Raw genomic sequence first — 27721 nt, 5'->3', positions numbered from 1 at the left:
ACACCGTCTTTATTATGCGTGTATGTGTGGTCTAAATCAGGGGTCACAGACACGGTGCCCTCTTGCCGGGTCGCTGCGAAAGACCACATGAGTCTCCTGCCAGCTTGTTATAGAAATCACCCAACCAGCACCACTTACCTGCGAACTGTATCTAATTTCTTTCCGTTGTTATTCTTGTTTAAACGTTCCCATTGACGACACTAGATGGGCACCTGAAAGCACCAGGGCAGCCGCGCAGGTTTCAGAGCTGGCGTAACGTTTGATATTTAACTGACAGTGTGCGCCTTTAAAAGTGAATAACCTGGTTATTTCAATTTCGTCTTTCAATGCTATACGCTGTTTGCACCGTGATGTTGGAGTGTGTTGTTATTCAGCCGACGAGCTGGTTGCTAACTACTGAGCTAAGTTAGCCATTGCCACCAATGGATATTGTTAGCATGCTATTTCAGTGTTTAGTGTACTGCTTATAGCTGAGATGTTATGTTGCTAATTACTGGCTTTATAAGTATTGCACTACGGTAGGTGAATATAAATAATTATTCACACACACATATAGTTAAAGGCAAATTGACTATTTGAGAAGTGTGTATCAAATTGGTAGCCCCTCGTATTCATCGGGACCCAAGAAGTAACTCTTGGGTGACCCTGTCACTCACTTTGTGACCCTTAATGCGCAGTACATTTTAAACATGTGAATTCATCATAAATGACGTGATGTTTTTGAATGCAACTCCTAATTGCTCATAACAGTTCAAGTCTGATTCAAATAATATGCTATTAAAGGAACCATCCTTCATCCATCCATCTTCTGTGCCCCGTATCCTCACTAGGGTCGCAGGGGTATACTGGCGCTTATCCCAGCTGACTGCAGGCGCGAATTAAAGAATTAAAGCAGTGTTCGGTAAATAAATTTTCAGACGTGTGCCATCTCTTCATTTGATTAACATTTTGGCACTGTTAATACATACAAATATGCATAATCCTGCCCGTCAATTTATCTTTCTTTCAATAAAAATACAGTAAAAATGGCCATATTTCAGACATATTGCGAGAGGTGATTAATCATGATTAATTTGAAAACCATGATTAATCAGGTTTTTAAAAAAAAAATGTAATCATTTGACAGCCCTAATTGTTTGTGTCCTTCACATGTTCTGCGTACATTGTGAGTGACTCGGGAGTGACTTTATATATAATTCCAATTTACACTAAAAACTTCCCTTACGTCAGGCCAAGAACCAGACCTCATTCGTAACCTGAGGACTGCTGTACTGTATGACAGCAAAATATTGACATGTTAATTACATTAATTCTTTATTTGTATGCAAAAAGTCACTATCTTGTGACAAGTTAATGCATCCTAATTTATTTAATTACCTCAATCCCTGCTTATTTTGTTTACTTAAGACAACAAAGTTTTAATTTGTCAATGACCAATGAATGGTACGGATGATTGGAAGAATGTGATGTGGTCACATTACACAAATTCGAGCTCTGTGCAGCTAAACCTAGCAAAAGGTATGGGCAGTTAATTTCTGTGTAAGGTAGTGAACTTAAAAAATCAGCGGGGGATCAAATACTTCCTTCTCTGGAACCAATGTTGTTTGCCACATATGCTTATAAATGTGTGCATATTACCAGTCATTAGTTTTATGATTTATTGAGAGTTTTTGCATAGAATAATAAAGGGTAGGAGATACGGACGGATTTATGCTGTGGATAGGTTTCTTACAGTGTTGTGCAATTATATCTGAAATCATTCTGCATTATAATCACAGCAGTACACCATGGAAGGAAGAACAGTTCTGCTAAGAATCCACTAACACCCCCTTCTGGGTAGCACTTTCTTCATGAAATGGTTTTTACCCTGAAATCACCTACTGAGTTGGAAAAACAGATCTCTGAGTTGAAAGAAAGAACCCATCATTTTAACACTTCATCAAAGCTTTTGGAATGCATATTGAATTGGCATTTGTATTTTTATCATGAATGAATAAATGGATACTTTGACAAAGTATTTCTGTCAAGTCTTCTCTAGTGCAATTAATGACAATGATTTTTACCCACAAAAAAGGCAACTTTCATTCAACAGGAAAACCAAGGCCACCATTCTGACTACACTCCCAACAACACATTTATCCTCTGTGCGCAGTTTTTAGGCAAGCCACAAACCTCGAAAGTATTATTTATCCATGTCATTTAAACAAATTTAAAAGTAAATGAGTGAGCCGTTTCTCGAAAAAACTGCATCTGCTGGTGGAAGATAAATGATTATAAACGAGCATCCCAGTGTCACAGTATCTGTCTTTCCGATCCACTTCACTTATTAGACATAAAGCCAACAATTCCAATTGTATTCTCCTGAATAACAAAAACAATTACTGGAAATGCATGATGTATTTTTTTACACCAGTTAGGCTGCAGCCATTGTAGGGACGGATGAAGACGGTGTCCTATCCTCCACTTTGCTGGGCCTCTTGGCATTCAGGCTTCCTCTCTTCCAACAGTGCCTCAGCCTCCGTCTGGTCATGCTTCTGCACACAAGAATCATGAATCCCTTCTTCTGGAATGCCTTGACATGCAACATGAGAGTCCTCCTCTGGTGCACGTATAGAGGCAGTTGTCTCTTCAGCTTGTTCAATAGAGCTGCTTTCACTATAGGAATCAGAGCCTGCCCCTGAGCGCCGAAACAACCTCTGACCTTTGGTGGACAGGAAAGAGATTATGAATGTAATAGTTCTTTTTAGGACATAGTTTGTATTGCTCTAAAGTGGTAAAAAAGACAACACTACCTTGCAATCTCTTTGATGACAAGGTGGGAGAGTCCTTCATGAGAGGTCTGCCTGCCTGTGCCTTGGTGGAGTACGTCACCTCTGTGGAGTCCAAAGAACCTAGCAATACAAACCCAGTAACAGACATTCACGTGACACTTTTTGAATTACACTGATGCATATTCACGATTCAACATTCACAACCCTGCAAATTTGCTGATTTTTGACACATTGGACCACACTAGATGTCTATGAGATTCGTAATGGTGGGGAATTGGGGACTCCACTACATTCACGACCTGCTTGACAACCTCTTAGCTCTGTACCTTGTCTGACTCAGTGTGATATTCAGAAAGCATGGAATGTCATCATTTTGATGTAGACGACTGCCAAATATACCGGCTACTCGCAAAAAATGACCACACCTCCAACACCCCTTCTCGTGGGGTTTAGTGATGTCATGTGTTAAAGACATTTCTCGAAACACTGCAGCCGCTAGCAGAAGACAAACACTGAGAAACGAACATCACAGTGTTACAGTAACTGTCGTTCTGATTTGTTCCTGACATATTGGTCAATTACATTTTTTTCCTCCAAAAATAAGCTGTTCTTTCAGCACAGAAAAAACATCTCATTCACCGCAAGTCTGCAATAATTTATATGTACCACTGATAAAGACCACGATGTTCACATTTATGTCTTCACAGGTACTGAGATTTTGCACTTTGTTGGGTGGTACTTGAGCGCACTTTTTTTGTGAGATGCAAAAACGAAATGAATATATTACATTCCGACATCAAACCGATCGTAAGTCCAACAGACGAGCAATGCAGCAGATTATGTAGAAGCGGCTCGGGTAAAGGCCTTCTCCGACACCTATTGGGACAACTACTCAATCACAACTATTAAAATGCTCACTTTCTCCTACAATATGATTGCAATAAACAACTCATAGGAACAGCGACTTCCACTACAATTTTTAGAGAAAGGGTTGGCGAATTCAGACATAGAAGGGCAAATCATCTCAAAATAGGCCTGCAAAATCCTTCAGCGCAATAAACACAAGGTAACAGTCATTGGCACAATCAAGTTATAAGCCTCAGTTATGAGCAACCTCACTTTTGTTTTGGCTGAAAGGTTCCCAAGAACATTTACATATATACTATACTATCAAAAATGCTGCAGATGGGAGCGAACTATCAGAGATTCATCAGTACAAAACTACTCGTGTGTTGATTAAATTTGTTTGTTTCTTCCTGCTTTTCCTGATTATGGAGTCGCCACAGCTGATCTTTTTTGATCAGCATTAATGAAAAAAAACATACGCTCGTCTATCACCACAATGTGGTTAAACTTTTGTGGTTTGTCAAAAATATATGAGCCAATAAATCATGCTCTTTCATGGTTGAATTTTTCATGGTTAACATTTTTGTCCCAGAGGACAAAATTAACTGAAAACCACTGCTGTAATATTTGGTCAAGCACACATGCATCAGACCTGATCAGTGGGACAACAGGCTTCAATTGCATGTTTGAATTATGTCACAGCCACAATAATAATAAGTGGGGATGTCCGATAATATCAGCCCCGATAAATCGCCCTGATGTCAGCCTGATATTGGGTGATATCAGTATCGGGATCTTCCTTTTAATGAAAACCAATGTAGAGCATGTAGCACAAACATTGTATTTGCAGAGATTGTAATGAAATGCAGTTAGCACTGTGCGGCTTAAACGTTCTGTGGAAAGAAATAACACTATACTTAGAAAGCAGAGGGCATTGGGGATTACAATGAGCTTAGCATCTTATTTGAAATTGCAGGCATAATATTCCACCTACAATTCTTACTCACGGTCTCTTAAAGAAAGTGCAAAAACTTTACATAGCAATGTAAGTAGATAACAACAGACAAGACACTACCAACAAATAATGCAGAAACACAGTACAGTACAGACCAGTGGTCGGCCGTGGCAGGGACTCCTCCCACAGCGGGAGACGTACCCCTCCAGCGTATCCAACATTAATGTCCCTTGCCTGGCCGGGCGGCTTTCCTTGCTGTACACTCTGATTCTGACATAGGAAGCCAGTACATCCACCTTGCAATGAAAGTAAATGGGCTGCACGAGCCTCCTACGATGACCCCGGTGAGTGAAACATAGCACAGCCTTACATGAAGCTCACCCTCTGAATACCCAACTTCTTCTACGTGCTGGCCATGGCCAACACTTGTGGTCATGTGGTAACACACACGTATGTCGGGATGTAACTTCCGCTTTAAGTTAATGCCTCTCGTTTACCCCTGGCTTACACTGGATTCGTCACGACTGCGGTCCTGATGCAATCCGTCTTGCGGTTGCACTGCAGAGAGTCCGCTCTGGCTGCGCCGCACGTACCTGGCGGCAGTGTGAGCCCCCCCACACACGCTAACATACTTGGGAAACAGTTAGGCACCAAAAACAATGTATTTGATCTTGATAAGAACGTTAATCCTACACAGGAGTAATTCAAAAGTAATCATTCATTAACTAAAAATAAATTAAATCTTTCAAAAAAATAACATAAATCAAGGCACATATTATTTAAAATATTAAAATTATTTAAAATATTTGTGCAATTTACTTTTTACGCTGTACATTATGTTGTTTGTATTCAGTGCCATCTATTTATTCTCTTTATTATTATTTATTATTATTTATCTTTTTAGTCTCTGGTGTAATACGGGAGCCAGGCAACGACATTTCATTGGCAATTTCACTGCTGTGTTTTTCTGCCATGACAATAAAGGAAATCTATCTATCTGCCTATCTATCTATCTATGAAACACAAATATATTCTTATATAAAATATGCAATACACTAATTATCTACTCAGAGATGGGTGAAGCAGCCAACAAAAATACTGTACTCATTTAAGTGTACCATATTTTCTGCACTATGAAGGCGCACTTAAAAGCATTTAATTTTCTAAAAAAAATAAATGATGCGCCTTTTAATCTATGTGCACTGAGCTGCAAAATCTGTAAAAATGTTGCTGTGCTACTTGAGTAAGCACTCAACTTGATTGACTGTTGGACCAATTCCTGCTGACACAAGGACTTAATACATACGCTGGCAGTGATAAACCAATCAGAGAACATGACGTAATACGTACAGCACATACGCTGGCAACATACTGCGCTTAACGTCCAGCTCGCCTCCGGGGCTGCAAATGAATTCGGAGCTTGACATCATTCCAACACACGCACACACACACACACACAGTTATGTAGGGTATTGCTAAACTATTGTAGGGAGGGGTCATATTTGAGCTCTGTAAAATGCATATGACAAACTGCACCACTTGCTTGAGTTTAGATGCAAGCCATCATTTCACTTCATAACGTGCTTGAATACAACCATGCGAATCCTGAGTTGCACAAGCTAGGCAGCCCAGGAGGGACTGCTTCTTCTGCATTACCAAGCTGGACCACAGCCTGCGACACTGTGAATGCGCACCATTTTCATTTAATATTTATAATATAAGCATCGGTAATCATTGACTGTCGAAAAGAAGGCTGTGTTGCACATCTGCACTGGAACTGTGGCATTCGGCTTAACTATGGCCTTCATTCATATTTGCATCTGGCTTGCTTGCTGGCAGTCCGTGTAACCCCACCTCCATGGAGAGGCTCATTAGTTGAGAGGATGCTCACTCCCTTCTCATCAAGCCTGTGTACCACAGAACGATGGAGCGGACGTGTATGCACTTATCTCAATTTATCAGGGACTCATAATTACCGAACTCTATTTTTTTCATATTTAGAAAGTCATTAACACGTTTTCTGTGATAAAATATATGATTTAAAAATAAGGAATCTTCACTTATCACAGTGGGGACTGGATAAAATTACATGAGCAAAACAGGGATTACACAGACACATATAGACATACCTGCTGCCAGGTTGAAAGTCCTCCCTTTAAGGGACGTTTGGACAGGAGAAAACCAGTTTAATACGGAGCCAACCAAAGGTAGCTGTCTCAGCATACCCTAGAAAAAAAGACAATGAAATTCAATTATAATAAAAAACTAAACAAAGAATAAACAATGAAGAATAACAACACAACACATGTCATCATCATAAAGTTTGTCATTTAAAAAACAAACAAATAGGTTTTAAAACCTTCTAGTAGAACCCGATGAAAGTGGAACATGTGTCCATCCATCCATTTTTTATGCCAGCTGTCTTTGGGGTAGACCCTGGACTGGTGTAGGTTCTCAGTGCTATGTTTCTCTCTCTTCTTGGACAAAAAAGCCAGTTCTATGTCATGTTTGTCATGTTTTCACTCTTTGTGGATAATAGTTATTACTGTGGTTCACTGTTATTGTGGTTGGCTGAAGTCCAAAGCTTTAGAAATGGCTTTAAAACATTTTCCAAACTGATTTATTTCAATCTCAGTTATGTGTTAACAGGGGCGATCACTTTTTCACACAGGGCATGCAGGTTTGGATTTTCTCCCCCTTAATAATAAAAAGTTTCATTTAAAAACTGCATTTTGAGTTCGGTTGTGTTCATATTGTGGTTGTGTTAATATTTCAATTTGAAACATTTATGTTATACTGTATACTGAATACTGTATTCATCAGTCACTTTGCATTTACCTTTTATGGTGAAGTGGAGGTGTGGCAAGGGGGTGGGACATGAAGCGGAGTTGCATAGGCACACTTCTACTCCAGGTGGAATATATAAACTGCAAATTGCATGAAAGTGTGCGTGCGCAAATTTTTCAAGTCTCAATATTTTCATCTGTACGTACATTTTGTGTTTTGGCGTACGGACACATTTAGTCGAGTTCCATGTGCACTTTTATAGATGAGACCTCAGGTATAAAATGCCTGCCAATGCAACTCACAAAGACTTGCAGGGTAAATAAGGTTTAACAACATGACGAAAGAGGGCCGCATGAGTGGTTTGCATGTAGATCTCACAGTCAGGAGATCGTGAAGACCTGGATTGGAATCGCCTCTTGGGCATCTTTGTGTGGAGTTTGGATGTTGCATGGGTTTTCTCTGGGTACTATGGTTTCCTCCAACATTCCAAAAATATGCTAGGTTAATTGGCGACTCCAGGTTAGGTATGAATGCGAGTGTGAATGGTTGCTTGTCTCTATGTGCCCTGCGATTGTCCAGGGTGTACCCCGCCTCTCACCCAAAGTCAGCTGGGTTTTGCGTCATCTAGAGTTAGCATATGATATGCTGTCAAAATTAATAATGATTTGTGTCCATCATCCCTTGTTTTCTTTGTTATATATGTTACACATTTAGTCTATCTTCTCAGTAACCTGAGCTGATGGGAGAAAAACATTGGTGTATTTAGAATCAGTAACCAAAATATACCTTCTAACAGCTGGGACATCTAAGACACCAAATTCTATATTGCGACTTTTCAGTTAGTTTAAAAAAGTGATTTTAACACATACCTCTTCCATGAGTTTCTCCTCATTGGCTTTAAGCAGCTCCTGCTCTGCTTCCTGGATGCCTTTCCTCACCACCTCTGTCATGTTCTCCAACAGCTAAATTGGAAATGAAATGTGAAAATCCCTAACAGTAAATTTTAATATTTTGCTGTACCATTGTTTGCATACTATCCAACACAATTAGGTATCACTTGCATCCATTGTGTCTGATATACTTTAGAATGAGCATGGATAAAAAATTAAATAATGGAACACAGATTACCCGTCCATTCTCTTCAATGTCCTGGCCCAGGGTCGCAATTGTATCCACCAGCTGTGAAACATCAACGTCTTCAGCTACCATACCGACAAAGATACATCCCCATTTCCCTTCTCTTTCCAACTCGGAGTCTAAGGGAAAAATGAAAGGAAGGATTGTAAAAAACAAGAAGTATATAATTAAAATAAAAAAAATTGAAGCGTTTTTCATTTCACCGTTCTTAAACATGAAGGCATACAAACCAGAGGAGAACACGACATCAGTGTCCAAATCTTGTAGTTTCTTCAACAGTTCGGAGTTAATTTTTTTTATTTCCTTCATTTTCCTGGTATCATCGATTCCCACAGTCTGTGGTTCATACCTGAATGTACAGAGATAAGTCAGTGTCAAGTGACTGTCAACGACATTATTACCTAGTTAAAACAGAATGAAACAGATGGTGTAGTCAAGAAAACAAAACATTCAAATACAAAAGGTTAAATTAATATTTCTTTGCATCGTAGGGTTAGGGTTAGGATTAGGGTTAGGGCACTTTCATTTGCTTAGTAATCCATTACTGTTCTGTTTTGTTGATCCTATTCTAGCTTCTGAATTACCATGTACTTCAAATTGTAAATGACATGCAAAGTAAACATGCATTTCATCAGTTTTATCAGTCTGGACATCCCTACAGCAACAGCATTAACACCTACCGGACAACTCCTAGGCCAGGCCAGCTAAGTTCGTCAATGTATCGGAGGTAGGGTGAATGCCGGTTGGTCTCCTCTTTAAAGTCTTGTCTAAAGCATATTGTGGAGGTCATCATGGGCACCAGCTCCGACAGCTTCTCTACCAGATCATCAACATCTTTTTGTTGAGTCCCTAAAGCTTTTCCAGAACACAAATTACAAAATTACATCAACAGCACATTCATTTTATATTCACAAATAAAATAAAAACATGTGAATGAATAAAACTCAATTTTAATAACAATGCAGGGATTACATCTGGGAATATCAATGCCTGGTAAAATATACATTATATTATCAGGGTTTGGTTCGATACTTTGACACATTTTTATTGAAATTGCATTTTTCTCACCTTAAATGTACAGTTCTTCTATACACACCTAGCACCATATAAGACCAAAAATAAGCACAATATAATAAGAAGAATATAAAAATAAATGTATCTGATGGAAATCCATGTGGTGCATTTTTAGCAGCTGAGTAAATATTACAACTAAATATTATTTTGTTAGTGATATCATTAATTCATTAATTTCATTCACAGCTGGTTAGCGCGCAGGCCACACAGCTAGGAGCCCGAATTCGATTCCACCCTCTGGCATCTCTGTGTGGAGTTGTTGTTCTCCCTGTGCATGGGTGGGTTTTCTCCGGGGACTCCGGTTTCCTCCCACACTCCAAAAACATGCTAGGTTAATTGGCGACTCCAAATCGTCCATAGGTATGAATGTGAGTGTGAATGGTTGTTTTGTCTATTGTACCCCTCCTCTCACCCGAAGACAGCTGGGATAGGCTCCAGCACGTCTGCAACCCTCATGAGGATGAGCGGTGGAAAATTAATGAACTTCACAATTCACAATTCATGCTACATTTTGTATAGGTTACATTGCCACTTGAGCGGATATGGAAAAAGTAACAAAAGCATCATAAAATAGGAAAAACTAACAGACAAAAGGTTATGTTAACTCTGTCTTTCAGCAACAGCTGTAGTATAAACATCTTTGATAGGACCATTATATAAAAATAGGACCTTTGAATGGGTCACACTGACCGTGTTTGTAGCTGTGCACAATTGAACAATATAATTTAAAAACAAAAGCTTGACTCACTGCTCAGTGGCTGGTTACTAACACAAACAGCAATGGAATCTGTGCAGTACTTTCAATCTTTGTAGTGCGAGCAAACAGTTAAAGCAGCCACGGTGATGAGCAGCAGCTAGCTGCAGCATGGGAGGAAAGTCACCATGACCTGGCCGCACCAAGGTGGCAACCGGAAATTTGTTGCTGGTTTACATACTGTTCGATACACACACAAAATACAAAGATATATTTGACCAGAATTCTGCCAATTTGCAGGGCCCTAACTGCTGCATCACAGGGATGCTGCACAGATCCACCGTATACCAAATCATCTGGTGTTATGCACTGGAGTTTGTCTATTACCAGCAGCCGTCAGGAGGGGACTGAAACGAACACAGGTGCCCTCATCCTCAAGTTCCACAACATCAACTCCACTGGTAGGAACCATCTGGGCGAGCTGCTCACCAAGCTACAGCCAGGAAACACATCAAGTATGACATTGATACAGGTGAAACATGCCTGAAGAAGAGCCGTTTAAAGGGGTCATATTATGCTTACCTATAAATGTTGTTAGAATGTAGTTTTATTGTGTTAAACCAGGGGTGCTCATTAAGTCGATCGCGAGCTACCGGTCGATCGCGGAGGTGGTACTGGTCGATCGCTGGCGTGACATTAAAAAAATATCATCCCAGCATCAATGCCGTCACTTGATTGATATACAGGGCAGTCATTCAGATGACAACTGAATGTTGCCCTTCGGGTGACCAATCAAATCAAACAACGTCTCTAAGTGCAGCAGAACTTACGATGTCAGCCTATCATCCATCCCCGTTACTTGATTGACACACAGGACAACCAGTCAGATGACAACTGAATTTTGATCTTTAAGTCACCGCTCATGCGTAAACAACGATGCAAAGTGCTAAGCTAGTCGGCGAATTGCGAGATTTTAAGCCCTCGCTAAAGTTTATGGTCACTAAAATGAGTGAAGAAGCTGGACCAAGTAAAAAGGCAAAAAACATATCACTTCCATACGGATATGGAATATTATACGGATATTATGATACGGATATTATCCATAACTGATAAACATTTGGAAGTGTGCGTGAGGCTGGCTATCAGCAGCTACTGTCCGGACTATGCATCCCTGGCTGGTTCAATTCAGTGCAAGTCATCAAAGTAAACTCAGGTAATTACAAAAAAATTTAATAGTTAATTATGTGTGTTTTGCAATATTGGCTCATTTGGTTATGTAAGGTACATCAACATACATTGTACGTACAAATAATCCTCAATACATTTGAAAATAAATAGATGTTTTGCATTTTTGTAGTGGGTAGATCATTTTGACTCGGTCATTTTAAAAGTAGCTCGCATGCTGAAAAAGTGTGAGCACCCCTGTGTTAAACAATGTCACATTTTCAGATAATGAGGTTTGCGCATTTGGAAGTGAGCCTTGAAAGAAGATTAGGATGGGTCTGAACGCTTTCAGACACTTCACATTAAGCATTGTGCTCATATGGTGTGCCCTGGTACAAACTGTTAGCTGTACAAGCTGTTAGCTGTACCAACTGAGTGGGTGTGCCCAGAGAAATCCAAGGAAATAAAGCTGGATAAGTGGAGATTCTGGAAGCTCTGGAAAGCTTTCTGTGTGAGTTATCGAGTGTAGTTGTTGTATAGAAGTCCACAAGTCCGAAAATGCTTCAAGTATTAAGTACGAAAAGGGTTTAAAGCTATTGTATTTGAATTACTGTAAGGAAACTGCCAGACTAATAAATCTACAATATTCACTTTATGGTCATTTCAGCCAGTCATTTTGCAGAAATGTATTAATGAAAATAATTTACCCATCTATTCAAGGCATCAAATAATTCTTTCTCCCCAGCACAGTAAGCCTCCATTGAGCCACCACTGGATGCTGAAAAATAAGACAAGAGGAAATCCAAATTAAATACAGTATCATTTTCTGATGCCCTACATTTCACACAACAAACTTTGCAAATGAGCTTTTGTACGCCTCTGTTTTCAAAACATTAAACATTAAACCATGCACATAAAGTAGTCAAGTTTGCCAGCGCCATCATCATTTCGTGGAAGTGAGCTCCCAGACAAAGCATCCTGCACATTGGTGACTCTGTCATTCGGTGGTCGTGCTTGAATTGAATGTTACCATTAAATAAGCAAACATGGTGGCTGCACGCCGGTCAAGTGGTTAGCGCGCAGACCTCACAGCTAGGAGACCCGAGTTAAATTCCACCCTCGGCCATCTCTGTGTGGAGTTTGCATGTTCTCCCCGTGTATGCGTGGGTTTTCGGGTACTCCGGTTTCCTCCCACATTCCAAAAACATGCTAGGTTAATTGGCGACTCCAAATTGTCCATAGGTATGAATGTGAGTGTGAATGGTTGTTTGTCTATGTAAGCCCTGTGATTGGCTGGTCACCAGTCCAGGGTTTAACCTGCCTCTCACCCGAAGACAGCTGGGATAGGCTCCAGCACCCCCGCAACCCTCTTGAGGATAAGCGGTAGAAAATGAATGAATGAATGAAGCTAACATGGTGAGAAAGCTGCAAGTGCTTTGATGAAGTAGGTGAGAAACACAACTGAAAAAAAAAACAAAAAAAACACATGACAGCGTATGTATGATAAAGCTGCATCAAGGATATGTTTTCATTAGCCATTTCTTTCAGTGAAACTACAATTATGGTCTGCAAAATGCATCTTTTGTTCATATTTTAGGGTGTTTGGAACAGATTCATTGGATTTACACATTTCCTTGTGGGAAAAATTGCTTATTTTCTGTGCAAGGTGGTGACTGACATGAATTACTTGCAAGAGGAGGGTATCACATTAATTTTATGTAGTAAATGTAGTTGCGAATGAGTATCTCGTGGCAATATGAAATGTGTCTCTTATTATGAATTTGTGGAGAGCGACAGTCATTCTATGACTCGGCTATTGTGCCCCTGCCCTGACCCACCTGCTCCAGTCGTGCAAAAAAGGGAAATGTGCCCAAACACTACCCAAACATGCTGGATTTTAGGTGTTGGCCTAATCACGTTTGAGGACAAAATAAGGTCACCACTGGGATTTTGGATTTAATTAAGCAAATACATAAGGTTTGAGCCTCCCATGGATAATTATGGGGCATAGTGTTTCAAACACTAACTGATGCACTAACTGCTTTTCATTAGTTTGACAACCATTTCAAAAGTCAAGTTTTCACATATGTGAAAAGAATTAAAATTAACATTTTGGGTATCGTGAGAACTGCCCAATGTATAAAAGGTCAAATAACTTTGCACAGTGGACTGAATCTCCTGTTATCAATACAAGGTTTGGCAAAATATGAATGCAACTCTGGCGGAAGACATTGCAGCCATTGCTTGGGTAAACAATACCACAGCAAATGCATCCCATAAAGTTAAAGGCAGTCCCACCAAATGCTGGGAGTGTGTAACCTTTTTTGGCAAGGCAGTGTACATTATACAGTGGTGTGAAAAAGTGTTTGCTCCCTTGCTGATTTCATATACTTTGCACGTTTGTCACACTTAAATGTTTCAGATGAGATAACTTGCAATGAGTCTCTTACAGTGCTGTCCACTCATGAAGTGCCTTTTTAAGGTCATGCCACAGCATCTCAAAAGGATAAGATTTTGATGAGGCAACTCCAAAGTCTTCATTTTGTTTTTCAGAGATGGACTTGCTGGTGTCTTTTGGATCATTGTCCTGCTGCAGGTGACGGTCACAAACAGACAGCTGGACATTCTCCTTCAGGAGTTTTTGGTAGACAGCAGAATTCATGGCTCCATTTATCACAGCAGGTCTTCCAGGTCCAGAAACAGCAAACAGCTCCTGACCATCACACCACCACCACATTTCACCTTTTCTGAAATGTGGTGTTACTTTTATGCTAGATGTAATGGGACACACACCTTCCAAAAAGTTAAACTTTTGTCTCATCAGACCACAGGGAGTATTGGGAGTATTTTCCCAAAGTTCCTGGGAATCTTCAAGATGCTTTCCGCCAAAATCAAGATGAGCCTGAATGTCATTTTTGTTCAGCAGTGGTTTTGGTCTTGGAACTTTGCCATGCAGGCCGTGTTTTGCCCAGTGTCTTTCTCATGGAGTCATAAATACTGACCTTTACCGAAGCATGTAAGGCCTGCAGTTCTTTGAATGTTGTTGTGGGGTCTTTTGTGAGTTTTTGAATGAGTTGTCGCTGCGCTCTTGGCGTAATTTTAGTTGGCCAGCCACTTCTGGGAAGGTTCACTACTGTTCAATGTTTCAGACATTGGTGAATCATAGCTCTCACTGTTTGCCAGACTCCCAAAGCTTCTGTTTCTGAAGCTTTGGGATGACCTTTTCCAGACTGATAGATCTCTATTGATCTTAGTTATGTTTTAATGTGGTTGGGGGAAGACACTTTTTCACACAGACCCATGTCAGTTTGGATTTTGTTTCTCTCTTACTAATAAAAAGGTTCATTCAAAAACTGCTTTTTGTGTTCAGTTGTGTTGTCATTGACAAATATTTAAATTTGTTTGATGATCTGAAACATTTAAGTGTGACAATCATGCAAAAAAATAAATCAGGAAGGGGCAAACACTTTTTCACACCCCCAGAGTATGATAATGAACAGACAAACAGACAAACCCTTACCTGCACTAATTTCCAAAAATTTGAGCAGCACCACGGAAGAGCAGAGTTCATCCTCCACCTGTTAAGATACATACAGGTAGTTTGATGGTCATTATGATCCAATTTCAATGCTGATAACAGTTAAAGTGAGGTGATGGAATTGAGAACAGTACACCATATAAAAGAGTTTGTTTATTTGAACTTAAATGTAAGACATGTCCATCCATCCATCCATCCATTTTCTATGCCGCTTATCCTTACAGTGTTGACCTTTGCGTACTTCAAGAGGCAACTATGTTAACAAATTTTCCTGAGGCTGCTGAAAAAAACCCCCCAGACTTCTTAAGCTAGTAAAGATAGTTTCATAGCTTCCATGCTAATGTGCCAAAACAACTCGTGTGTGGAAAGAAGTTATTTTTGTTGTTAAATTTGGATTAAAGTTGAAGGGAACTACATAACTTTCCAAAATGGCAAAGAACACATTGTTGCGATTCCTGTCCAATTACTTGTGTGAGACTGGCTTTTCAGTGCTGAGCGCAGCCTAAACAATGGACGGTAAAAACGGGCACCAGGCTTGCACCGATAATATATCAGTATTGATTTTGTGTATTTTGACATGTGTTTCAGTGTGATATTGTGCGTTTCTTTGTGTTATACATTGGCAAATGACAACATTTGATTATTATCAGATTTGTCCCTCCTTCCACATCCCAAAGATGGTTTAGGACCAGTGCTCAACAGGATTGACTATTGACATAAGTGGTTTAATTGTACTGACATGCAACAGATTTTCAAATGAGGAAGTAATGTGATGCAACAGCATATGGCACATTCTTCAGTTATTCACAATCAAAGTAATCCGATTAGTGACTGAATTAAAAAGTAACTCAGTTACTTTACAGATTACTTTATTTAGAAAGTTACAAAGTTACATTACTTTTTTTTACTTTTTTTTTACATTACTTTTTCAGTTACTTAACAGTGGCTGCCTACAAAATCCTTTCACCACAGAACAACAACCGGTCTTGCATGCCCAGAATTCATTCATTTTCTTATTCTCACGATTGTCTTGTCAAAATGTCTTGCAGAGATGCCCCAGAGATGGTGATGATCAAACATTAAAACAGACAGTTTTGGATATCCAAGGAAAGACAGCTGGAATAGGTACAGATACTGGAAGATCTAGGAAGGTTTCTGTGTGGGTTATCGTGTGTAGCTGCTCTATAGGAGTCCACAACTCAATAGAAAGGGCCGAAAATTAGCTTAATAGGTCCCCTTTAATGTTTCTGAAACTGTGATAAGAGCGATGTCAAACCACAAAGTGGTATAACTTCTCCATGGTGATCTTACATTATCACTCATTAGTGATATAATACTCGAGGTTGCAATGGTACAGGTTACCCACGGTACAGTCTGTACCTCGGTATCGTATACTTTTTTTCTGCCAAAATTCACTCTTGTCTCTCTATTATTTATTATTATTAAAAATGTATGTTTAAAATAAAATGAAGATACAATTGCAATCTGCTGACAGGTAATTATCCAATAAAAAATGCAAATATTGCTATATCGTTCAGGCAAATTGGTGTGGACATTCAAGATACGAAAAACCAATCCAATGGAGGTCAGCATATTGTACTATAAGCTACACGAGCTTTGCGTTAGGTTCCACAAAACATTCACATCAGTGAATAGCCGTGATGACTGAACACCACATGATATTTAGATATCAATGCAAAATTAATTTAATGTTTCATTTACAACCAGCCCAGGGTATATCCCGCCTCTTGCCCAAAGTCAGCTGGGATAGGCTCCAGCATATCCACATATACAGATGGATGGTTTCATTTACATATATTGTAATTATGTTATTACAATGATAAGGAACCTACCAATGTTTTAATGGAGGTCACAGAGTTGAGCAATTGCAGCATTTGGTGGCTCTGGAGGTGAAAAACACATAGGGCATTTTCTCAACAAAGCAAAGAAAAACAAAAAAACATTACAAACGCTATCTCATAAGTGTCTACATCTGCTCACATCCCCTGCTGATTTGGTTTGTTTAAAACTATACAAAGATATTTATGTTCAGTCCAGAATGTTTATTGTAGGTTTTCATTTGTAATGTGACTTGGTGGAGAAAACCTTGCTCACAGTATGATGGTATTGTAGAGTTTCGTTATCAATTCCAGACAAACAAACAAACAAACCAAAAAACCTCAAAAAACCCCAGAAAAAAATCTCCTAAAGACCGCTATCCTTATCAACACTATGATTTTGTCACATGCTATCATTCTGCTCACCAGATCAGTGGCGTGTCTTATCTTCTGGACAATTCCAGAGTAACCAAGATACTGCAGAGAGAGCCAGAGAGGCAATGCTCGTATCTTCTCCACAGGCTGACTGGAGGTCAAACCTGCAGCCAGAGACTAAGACACAGAGCAACGAAGAGTGAGTCATTTATACATAGACACATACTAGAGCAACACATATCTCATTTTCTCTTATCTTTGGTAGGGTTGGGTAGCAAAAGTCTGGACCATAATAGCACTGGTGCTGGAGTAATTAGCAGTAACTAGACCGCAAAATGTAGTAGCTATAGGTGGCTCATTTCATGGAACTGACATGTAGGAAAAATGAGGTCTACAGTAGGTACCGCTGAGTCAACTGTCATGATGGCTTAATGCATTACATGATATGTGCATTACATTTTTGGGCTGCATGATGGTTGAGTGGTTAGCATGTTGGCCACACAGTCATGCTTGGGCATCTCTGTGTGAAGCTTAAAAATAGTTCAACCTCATGGTTTGTGGGAAGGCCACAGAAAACTACCACTTCCACTGTGAGGAACATAATGAGAGAATGGAAGACCATTAAGCCTCCTGAGAAGACCACTTCCAAACGACTTCCAAAATCAACTTGCAGCAGATGATCTCACTGTGCATTGTTCAAAAATTAATAGGCAAAAGCTTCTACAAACTGTTATTTTGGCCACAATTTTGCATCTGCCTAAATTTGATTTAATGCATATAGCACATCTTCCGTTAATCTATAAACCTCATTTCACTTCTGAAATATTACTCTGTCCATCAGTTATTCGTTACAAACACCCAATGATTTATAAATGAATGATGGAAATTTCCAGGGGTGCCCAAACTTTTGCATGATTGTATGTATTGAAAACAATACTGTAAATCTTATATATATATGTTTGCATATTCTCTGTATCTGTATTGCTGCTGGCTTTGCTGTGCTGATTATGACAATTTTGACGATTATGATTTTTTTCATATTGGTGAATGTATTAATTACCTATTATTTTATTTCTATTGTTGAAGTATTTAAATTACTATTGTGCTCAACTTGCACGTTATAAAATTCAGTCCAAATAAAAAGGTATAGTTTTGGAGACAATTTGTCTGGTTTCCTTTTTGGAAGTACTGTTTTAGGTTCAGGTGCTGTTTTGTCATTGTTTTAAAAGTACAAATTTGGCATTGATATCGGACAATATGTAACGACACCCAACCCTAGTCTACAGATTTTTTGCTAAAGCAGTGTACAGTCGTCATAGCAGCCTACCAGTGCTGGGTCTTCATGACGATAGAGTGTGACGGCAGTTACAGCAGGTAGTCCAAGCCACAAACCTGGTGTCAGTGTCATACTGTCACTTTTGGTTGCTACCTAATGGAGAAAGATAAAGATGAAAACTAAATAACACTGTCTGCCCCATGTATTTTTTTTTCACATTAAATTTCAAGGACAGCACAGTGATGCATGAGGTTAGCATGTCTGGCTCACAGCCAGGTGGTCCTTGGTGAAATCTGCATGTACTCCCTGTACTAGCTTTGTTTAGATTATTTGGACACTCCAAATTGCCTGTAGATGTGAATGGTAGCATGAATGGTTGTCTGTATGTACATGTGTCCTGTGAGAATGGACTCGTGACAGGAAGCATTCCTGTGGCACAAAAATATCTTGTCCATTGTCTTCAGTAAACTGTTTTCAGACATTAAAACTTACAGATTTGCAATCAATGCGAATTATTATTAGGACTGTCACGTTAACAAATGTTGCTGCATTTGATAATTTCAACTGTAAAAAAAATGAAGTTGACAAAGTCTCATTGTCTCTTACAGTTATTGGTTTATTTTATTTAACCTGAAATTGTTTTAACACAGCCTGAATAACAGGTTCCCTTAATGTTGTTGGCAACTAGGGATAGGGCCGATTCAATCATTAACGCATTACCGGTTCTGAGACATGCTAAATAACTGTAGCCAAAAGAGTTATCAACGAATGTAGCTGTCCTCCTCACTTGCATGGCGCCGCGCACACACACAAATCAAGTGTTCCGCAAGCAAACAGAGCTCTGGTATCAGAAGTGTATAATCGGAATCGGCAGATGTCAAAATTTAGGTATCAAATCGTATAGGAAGTGACGATATGTTAATCGTTGCATCCATTTGTTCAACTACATTTATTATTCTTACAAACCATTTTGTTGGTGCTTGTCCATGTTTAATGAGTGAACATTTGTGGTCACATCTGCACATGAGAGTAAATACATGGATAACATTTCGTGAAAAGCAACATTTCAGGTTTACCATTATAGCAGAGTTGACCTGACCCAGGACCAGGGTAGCCAGGTTGACCCTAAAGAAGAAGTCAAATGAACATGACACAAGGTATCATTACACAATAATAATAATAGACTATAAAATTACTGTAGGTACTTAAAAGCGGCATTGACTCTGGTTTGCTGCATATCAGATTTGTAGGTTTTTCAACTGCACTCACCACTTTAAGGAACGTACTTCAGTGAATTTAATAACATACTGTATGAGATTAAATGACTCACCCCTCCACATGGAGCCACATTTTGTATTGATCACACAGGTCCCTGAGTCGACCCAATTTATCAGTATGACCCGTCCCTGCGGTACCTGGAGAAATGTGCGGCAAAAAAGTGCAAATGTTATATTAAATTCAAGCAATTGAAAAACATCTAAACATTCGATCTTATACCAAACTGTGCAGATAATAATGTTGGAATTTAATAAAGGTAAGTATTATTAAGTATGAATTAATTTAACTTAGTACTTGGAGGAGAACCCCTTGTTAGTAAGCACAAGTGTCAGACGTTTCTTGTAGTTGGTTACCACAGTTCTCAATAATCACAACTCAGTTGGGATTTTGGTCTACTTGTCTTTGAAGATACCCCAAATCCTGAAAGTTTGAAGGCTGTCGCTTGGCAACTCAAAGTTTCAGCTCCCTGCACCTACTTTCTATGGGATTAAGGTCTGAAAACTGCTCATGACACCAAAACATGTTAATTTTTTTTGCAGTGAAAAATTATATATATCCCATGTCAGATGTGAAACAATCCTGTTGAGAGACTGGAGGAAGTGATGTCACAAAACTCAAAACCAACAAAGCCCGGGTTTCATATAAATTTTGGCCATTTGAGTTGATGACCCCTGGTCTACATCAGCAACTACTACAATGACTTTCTACAAGTCTTCCATCGAGTGTCCTGGTGTTCATGCCCCAGTTAGCGTGTTTTTTGGTTGTCATAAGATTTGGCAAACTGTATTTTGTCATGAGTTGTTGCTTGAATTTAATATTGTTTCTCACCTTCTTTAATCAAATGTTCGCATATGATCTTTCTTCAGCTCAATTTTGGGTTGATTACACAGCCGTGATCAAAAGAATGGCAGAGACACGATTTAATTAAAAAAACAACTGATGGTGCATGTTTATCTCACAGTGATATGGAGTATTTGGTATGAACAACCTCTTCAATGAAGGTCAAAAAGTTATTTTATACCCTCCATTCCTCACTTATTCCAGCAATTCTTGTGTTTTTCCTTCTTTGGCGTACCGGTACCAACAATTTTGACCATGTGTATATATTCAGTATACATATGCCACAATTAGAGTTAAACACCCTGTATGAATAGTGGTTTTGTTTTACCTGCATTGGCGATCAACAACAAAGGGAGCTTCCCACTTTCTGTGTCCTCTTTAATTAGTTTGTCCAAAAGAGCAACATCCTATGCATCAAAAATAACATATTTATATACCGTAATTTGCATTAGTTCCAATCACTACTTTCATTTGTGTTTTCCTACCATTTGATGTTGGGATCCAAAAAGCGTGTTGCATGGGACTGTGCACAAACTGGAGAGAGGCAAGCCGAGCTAATGACACAAAGGCTGACATTAAAATATGCTACAATAAATACATACCACTAGGTTCCCAATCTTTTCTACAGTAAAATATACCAAACAACAGACTGAAAACAAAACTTGATGAACTTCAATTATGCTTTTTGTCAACCTACCTGGTTGCAAACATGTTGACCCAGGCCAGGCCTGCAGGATGCACTCTGGTATATGACAGGCTGTTTTGAGCTGAAGACAGCGTAGCCTTCAGAGGCATACTCTTCATAGCGAGCATTGATAACGAGTCGAGAAACCTTGACCAAGCCTTCCCTGTCATCTTCGTGGAAGTAAGCTGAACCGTTCTCATATCTAAATGACAGAATAGACAGATGTGTATGAAACATCTACTACACTGAAGTCAAGAAGAACAAATAAGAACACACAGCCAATAATATCTGCAGTAAATATTAGGCATGAGTGGGCCTCATGAGTTTTAGGGTTACCTGAACAGTCGACAGAGCCATAGTGTGGTATCCGACAAGATCCGAGTAGTCAGCTTCCGAAGTCGCTCTCGGTCAAGCATGGAGATGTAAGCTGCCAGACTGTGCCCCAATAGTGCCATGTGACCTTGTTCACCCACATTGTGCATCCTCCTGGACACACCAAACAGCAATTTTACAGTTGTTTCATTTGAAGTTGGACCAAACTTTAGTTTGGAAGCTGTTCATCTAATACATCTTTCCTTTGTTCTTCTTTTAAGCGGACTGCAGCAGACAGAGGCAGCTGTTGAGGAATGATTTGTGACTGACAAATCACTTGCTAATTTGATTCTCCAGGCTGGAATTTGAGGGAGGAGTGAAGAAGCAATTCCCCATGCAGGGCCACTCCTCCCTAAATGCAGTACACACGCTGTGTAGGGCCTCATCTTCCGGGGTAGGGGGCATTTTGTGGACGCATTTGCACAATAGCGAATATGCACAATGGATGTGCTATCGTGAGACAGATCTCATTTTGAATCTCTAATCTATACTGTTTCTTTACACGAGTTGCCTTTTTATAATATCCATCCACAGACACAGCAAGTGCTAATGATACTGGGTATTTATAAGTCAGTTAACTACTTACTGTAGGCTGGGTTTGTCTTCTCCCTCCTCCTTTTCATGGATGAGGCTGTGAACAAGTTCCAGTACCGAGGCGATATCCTGACCACTGCACATTCGGAGATAATACAATATCTCACAAAAATGAGCACATCCCTCAAATTTCAGCAATTAATTTGATCTTCTCAAGAGATAATACAGTACTAGAAAAATTACATTAGGAAAGAGTAGTCAGTGAGTACCCCCAAATGTCCTTATATCATGAGATCTCTCAAAATAACCCAACACATTAACATCTAAACTGCTGGCAACACCTTAGAAAATCAACTTTTCAAACATAATGACCCCAAACTTGTGGGGCAACCTCAAATGGGTGGAGCGCAAGGTTTCGAACATCCAGAAAGTCCATTATGTGATGGATGAGTGGAAGAGGCAACCTGTGATGCTTTGGTGAACTCCATGTTCAATCAGCTGGGTTAAATCATGGGTTAAATCAGCTGGAAAATAATGGTAGCCACACACAAAAAAATTGACATTTCGGAAATAATTTGGACATTTTCACGAGGTGTGTACTCACTTTTGTTTAGACATTAATGGCTGTATGGACTTATTTTGAAGGCAGAGTAAATTTATATTGCTAAACAAGCTGTACACTGACTACTCGGTGACTCTCCTGAAGGGGGCACCACAGAGGTTGCCGTCACTTTATGACTAGAGAGATTTTCAGCTCTAGCCAAATAAAAATATAATGGAAAGACATTGAATGAACATGGGATACAAATAGGAATATTTTCTTTGGGCCTGTTGTGGTAACACCATCTGATGTCAATTGTAAAGTATATTCGGGTTTCATTTATACTGTATTGTCCCTTGAGAAGATAAACAGTAATAAAACATGTTCAACCATATTCAAACGCCCATACACTGTCTTTTTTCATTCCATATCTTTCTAATGCTCATGTGAAAAGCGATTGGGGATTTTTCCCCCCAACAATTACAAAAGCTTTATTTAAACATGCAACTAAACAAATAAAATGTACCAGTTTTGACATGAATGATTACACTGCATGCAAAAAGTTGTCAGCAAGTGTGCAGAGTGAGATGTTAGACAAAAACAGTATCAATACCTAATGTCAGCACATTTACTGTATACTGTATCATGACAGCAACACTGTAGAGTGTAATATTGTGCATGTAATATTTTTCCACATCCAGTTTACAGTGCCAGTGTATGTGTTTCTTACTCTCCCTGTAGGGGGGCAGGTATGCTGGTTCTACTCGCTGTCCTTTCTTCCAGCTCTCTTCATAGAACACCACAAACACAGATGTTCAAATCAGACAAATATTGCTGCGTTCTTTTATATGGAATATGTTTTCTTATTATTTGTAGAAAATGTTGCAAACTGGTTGCATCCAAAAGTGGAGGCACATGGACTCTCTATTAGGCATGGGCTGGTATGAGATTCTGATGGTATAACCTTGGGCAAAAATATCACAGTTTATGATTGTATGACTGTATTATAATTAAAGTTCTAAAATATGTTAATTTCAAATATCTTTTATTTTATTTAAAATCTCTTGACATTTCAATTACAATGTTAAATCATCTTGACAATAATATCATTTAGTGGCAGTTAGGACAGTTATCATCAAGCAAAATTTGTTATCGCCAATTCCAGCACATTACAGGGCAAGAGCATTATAATTTCTTCATTCATTTTCAACTGCTCATCCTCACGAGGGTCGCAGGTATGCTGGCGCCTATCCCAACTGTCTTCAGGCGAGAGGCGGGATACACCCTGGACTGGTCACCAACTAATCACAGGGCACATATAGACAAACAACCATTCACACTCACATTCATACCTGTGGACAATTTCGCCAATTAACCTAGCATGTTTTTGGAATGTGGGAGGAAACCAGAGTACCCGGAGAAAACCCACGCATGCACGGGGGGAACATGCAAACTCCACACAGAGATGCCCTAGGAGGGAATCGCTCTAACCACTCGTCCACCGATTTGTGGGACAACAAGCATTTGAAAACCCCACTGCATGCTTTTGTGACTCCACTAAATAAAAAAGTTGTACAGTCATATTTTCTCATTGTACTTTTGTTAAAATTAATGTTAAAATCTTGTTTCATCCCGGGGACCCGGGGACGTCCACATTGTGTGCTTGCGTGTGTGCGTAATGAGTGGATGGGGTGTGCGCATGTGTCGGAGCTATTTTTATGTATTTATTGTTTTAAACAAGTATTAATTATTAGTTTTATTATGGTTATATGTATATACATACATATATAAATACATATATATATACACATATATATACACACACACACACACACACACATATTAATTATTAGTTTTATTATGGTTATATGTATATATACATATATATATATATACATATATATACATATATATACATACATGTGTGTGTGTGTGTGTGTGTATATGTATAGCTATATAGATATACGGGGGGTGGGCTCTGCGGGGGTCTGGCCTGGTCCTCCATGGGGTAGTGGGTCCGGGCCTCTTCAGTCCCGGCCGGGGCGATCCTGTGTCGGTGGTCGGGCCTGGGGTTACCTGGGGCGGGCCGGATTCCGCTTCCTGTGTGGGGGGTCTATGGGGCGGCGCCTCCGGCCGTGGGCAGGCTCCCCCGCCAACCAGGCACAAGGGCTGTGCCCGCAGGTGTGTGGCCCTCGATGCCCTTCTGCCCTAGTGGGGTATGGTCTCCCGCCGGGCTCGGTGAGGGCTTGACCTGGCTGCGCGGGGCGGGGTTTACTGGGTGGTAGAAGGCAGTCCCTCTCCTTTTGTCCTTCTCAGTGACAATTTTACACATTTACACACACGCATTCACAATTATGAGCACACTTAAGCACACATATATGAATATGCATACCAACAGAAGTACACACCTCCATATGCGCACTCACAGCACATGGGTGCTTCTCTACACAATCTACCGTCTTATCCTTGATGTCTTTATGCTATTGGTACGCTATTATTACAGTAAAAATGATGTCAAGCAGTGAGATTTTAATTACTGCATATGTATCGCTGTAATTCTGTTTACTATCACGGTTCATGTCTTCATTGTTACTGGTAAGTTTGACTGTTTCGATTCAGTGATATCATTTCCATTGTGCCCCTTAGCCATCATTGACATTTAACTGATGCAGTCCTGTCTGTCAATGTTGTTGTTATGGGAATTGTTGTTGCTGATGTTTTTGTCTCTCTCTCTCTCTCTACCCCCCCCCCCCCCAACGACCACAGTTTGTCTTCTTCTTCTTGTCTGTGTTTCTTCTTGCTCCGGTCCGGCCGCTCCAAATTCGCATAACAAAAACATCAAATAACGGCAAATAAAATTTCATAGTATAGGGAAGTTGTAACTTACAACTTTCCTGACACAAAGCTAATCTGTTTAGCATGTAAGGGCATTTAGATCAACAATACCTTCTGCCCCAAAGGCTGGACGGGACACACCAAAAAAATAAAATAAAATAAATCTTGTGTCGTCTTGTTCTCGTGGACGCGTCCACGTCCACCCCATGAGTCGGGTGTCTCGTGACACCGCAATGCAAATACATTATTTGTAATGAATAATCATTTTTGTGCTAGTTAAGTGAAATTGGATCATTTCCCCATTTCCAATGGGCCGCAGCACTGTGGTTGGGAATCACTGGCATACAGTACAGGTGAATTAGAAGCTTCCTTATTAAAGCTGTCAAGTAACAATGTGAAGGAAACAAGCAATTTGCTTCTGTAGTTGGAACACACTCAACTCACCTCTGTCCATCTCCCAAGATCCTCATGGCTTCAGTCAGATTCTTGTCCACTTGAACCAATGTGGCGTCCATCATCAAAGGTTTGTGTGTGTGTGGGCTGGGAAAACATCAAATACATTATCAGGCAGTACCACAGGACTACATTCTATTTGTGGCATGGAGGGTTGCACAGGCAAGGAAATAACAAAATGATAAAATTGTCCAATTTGCTATGATGCATTTGCGTAAAGAACAAGAAAAGGAAAACAAATATATTTAGAACTACAAAGCACAGCAGTGAACGCTAGTTGTTCAGAAGAGCAATATGTGTGAAATCAAAAGGCACCAAAAAAACACCTGCGGCTGTGCAGGCAAATACAGCTAATGTTTACGAGAACTTCCTGTATACAAGGGTGAACGCGTGAACATCTGCTCTCATGTTTCCGCAGCCAGAGTGGAGTCTCACCGCAGTGCCTACTGGAGTCAGTGTGAGTGGCACTTTGCAGGAAGATGAATTGAATCAGGACCGCAGCTGGAAGAGGTGGCCGGAGACTGGGAAGTCTGGTAGGAAGCATTTATTATAAACTATTTAACTATCTGATCTGCCCATGTCACAGCCAGCAATCGGTGAAGGGAGAAGATGTAACGAGAACAAATTTGTGTCCCATTTCTTAGTGGCTTCTTCGCCTTGGCCCTCGGTTTCAGGGGTAAGGGAAGGCGGAGGAAGGGGTAGCATTGGGATTTCGCAATTCAAAGCCCCACTCTGCTTTGTATCAAAGTCTCATCCGTAGTTTCAGAAACCTCTTCATTATTTTGATCGTTAAAAACTGGAATTTAAATATTGTTTGTTTCTTTCGTCTTTTTCCTGATTACTTAGTCGTAGCATTGCAAATTCTGTTGTCGGCTACAGCTTTGGTGTTAGAGGTCAACACATAAATGGAGTGATAATTTTTTCATTTAAATGTCCCTTCTGTGTCTCAAAATGTATGTTGAGAAAAGCAGTCAACCATGCATGACGTTGACTTAAGTGGATACTTTTTTAGTAATAGGAATGTATTAATAGGCGTTGTAGAGTGTTACAGCGATTAAACTGTACTGTACACAGACCTGAAGGGTTAAATTGAATACTGCTTTCACATGGGTGTGACTCTTACACATTCACTGTTTACTTTGAACTGCATTGTCACATATTTATTTTAGGATGGCCAACAGTTACTATGCTTGAACGTAATACAAAGGGGGGTCATTAGATGAATAAATACAAATCCGCCAACTTTATCAGTAATTTGAATAACACTCTCTGTGTATACACGATTAAAAACAATACTTTCAGGAAGGTCAATACAACCTATGAGCATAATGATATTTACCTTTACTTTTTGACAGGTGCACTATTGTTATGTCAGCAGCTGCCATCGCTTGTGTTGTTGCAGCGTGAATAACCACGTAAATGGATTTTAAAATGTGAAAATTAACCTTTGGTTCTCTTTACTATGTCGCATGCTAGCATGTTCGCTATCTGACAGGTGAACGACACAGGCGGCTAGCTGGCAACACAAGAAGCTCTTCTTACCCTTGACTTACTCCAATGACAGCCTCCCGCAGACTACGTGGAGCCTAAGGCAAATACATTCCAACAAATCTCATAATATCATCATAGAGCTTGGATGAAAGAAGGTCGAAGTATTGACTCAAATAAGTTGTTTCCTGTCCTGTTCTGTGGGGACAGTTTACTTCCTGGTAGTGATGTGCGAGTTAC

At 39.8% G+C, this 27721-nt stretch overlaps 1 protein-coding gene across 2 annotated transcripts; it reads right to left on the bottom strand.

Moving 5' to 3' along the window:
* Window positions 1–1644: 1644 nt before the first annotated feature.
* pdxdc1 (pyridoxal-dependent decarboxylase domain containing 1) lies at window positions 1645–27721 on the bottom strand. 2 transcript variants are annotated; one of them, XM_058049655.1, is made up of 23 exons: window positions 27536–27721; window positions 25985–26080; window positions 23436–23492; window positions 22217–22300; window positions 21595–21744; window positions 21271–21460; window positions 21059–21127; window positions 20902–20980; window positions 19786–19870; window positions 19532–19580; window positions 18507–18608; window positions 17231–17356; window positions 16820–16870; window positions 14949–15006; window positions 12136–12206; window positions 10652–10757; window positions 9177–9351; window positions 8727–8845; window positions 8488–8615; window positions 8229–8321; window positions 6702–6798; window positions 2793–2891; window positions 1645–2701 (listed from the first exon to the last, which is right to left on the bottom strand). In XM_058049655.1, exons 2-23 carry the CDS (start codon window positions 26056–26058, stop codon window positions 2454–2456), a joined length of 2310 nt encoding a protein of 769 aa, XP_057905638.1. In that variant the 5' UTR covers window positions 26059–26080; window positions 27536–27721; the 3' UTR covers window positions 1645–2453. The 2 variants fall into 2 exon arrangements, with proteins under 2 accessions (XP_057905638.1, XP_057905639.1); XM_058049656.1 differs by having other exon boundaries at window positions 27547–27716.

Source organism: Doryrhamphus excisus, chromosome 15 (genome assembly GCF_030265055.1).
Source record: "Doryrhamphus excisus isolate RoL2022-K1 chromosome 15, RoL_Dexc_1.0, whole genome shotgun sequence".
NCBI classification, from domain to species: Eukaryota; Metazoa; Chordata; class Actinopteri; order Syngnathiformes; family Syngnathidae; genus Doryrhamphus; species Doryrhamphus excisus.
This window is presented reverse-complemented; position numbering and strand designations above follow the sequence as displayed.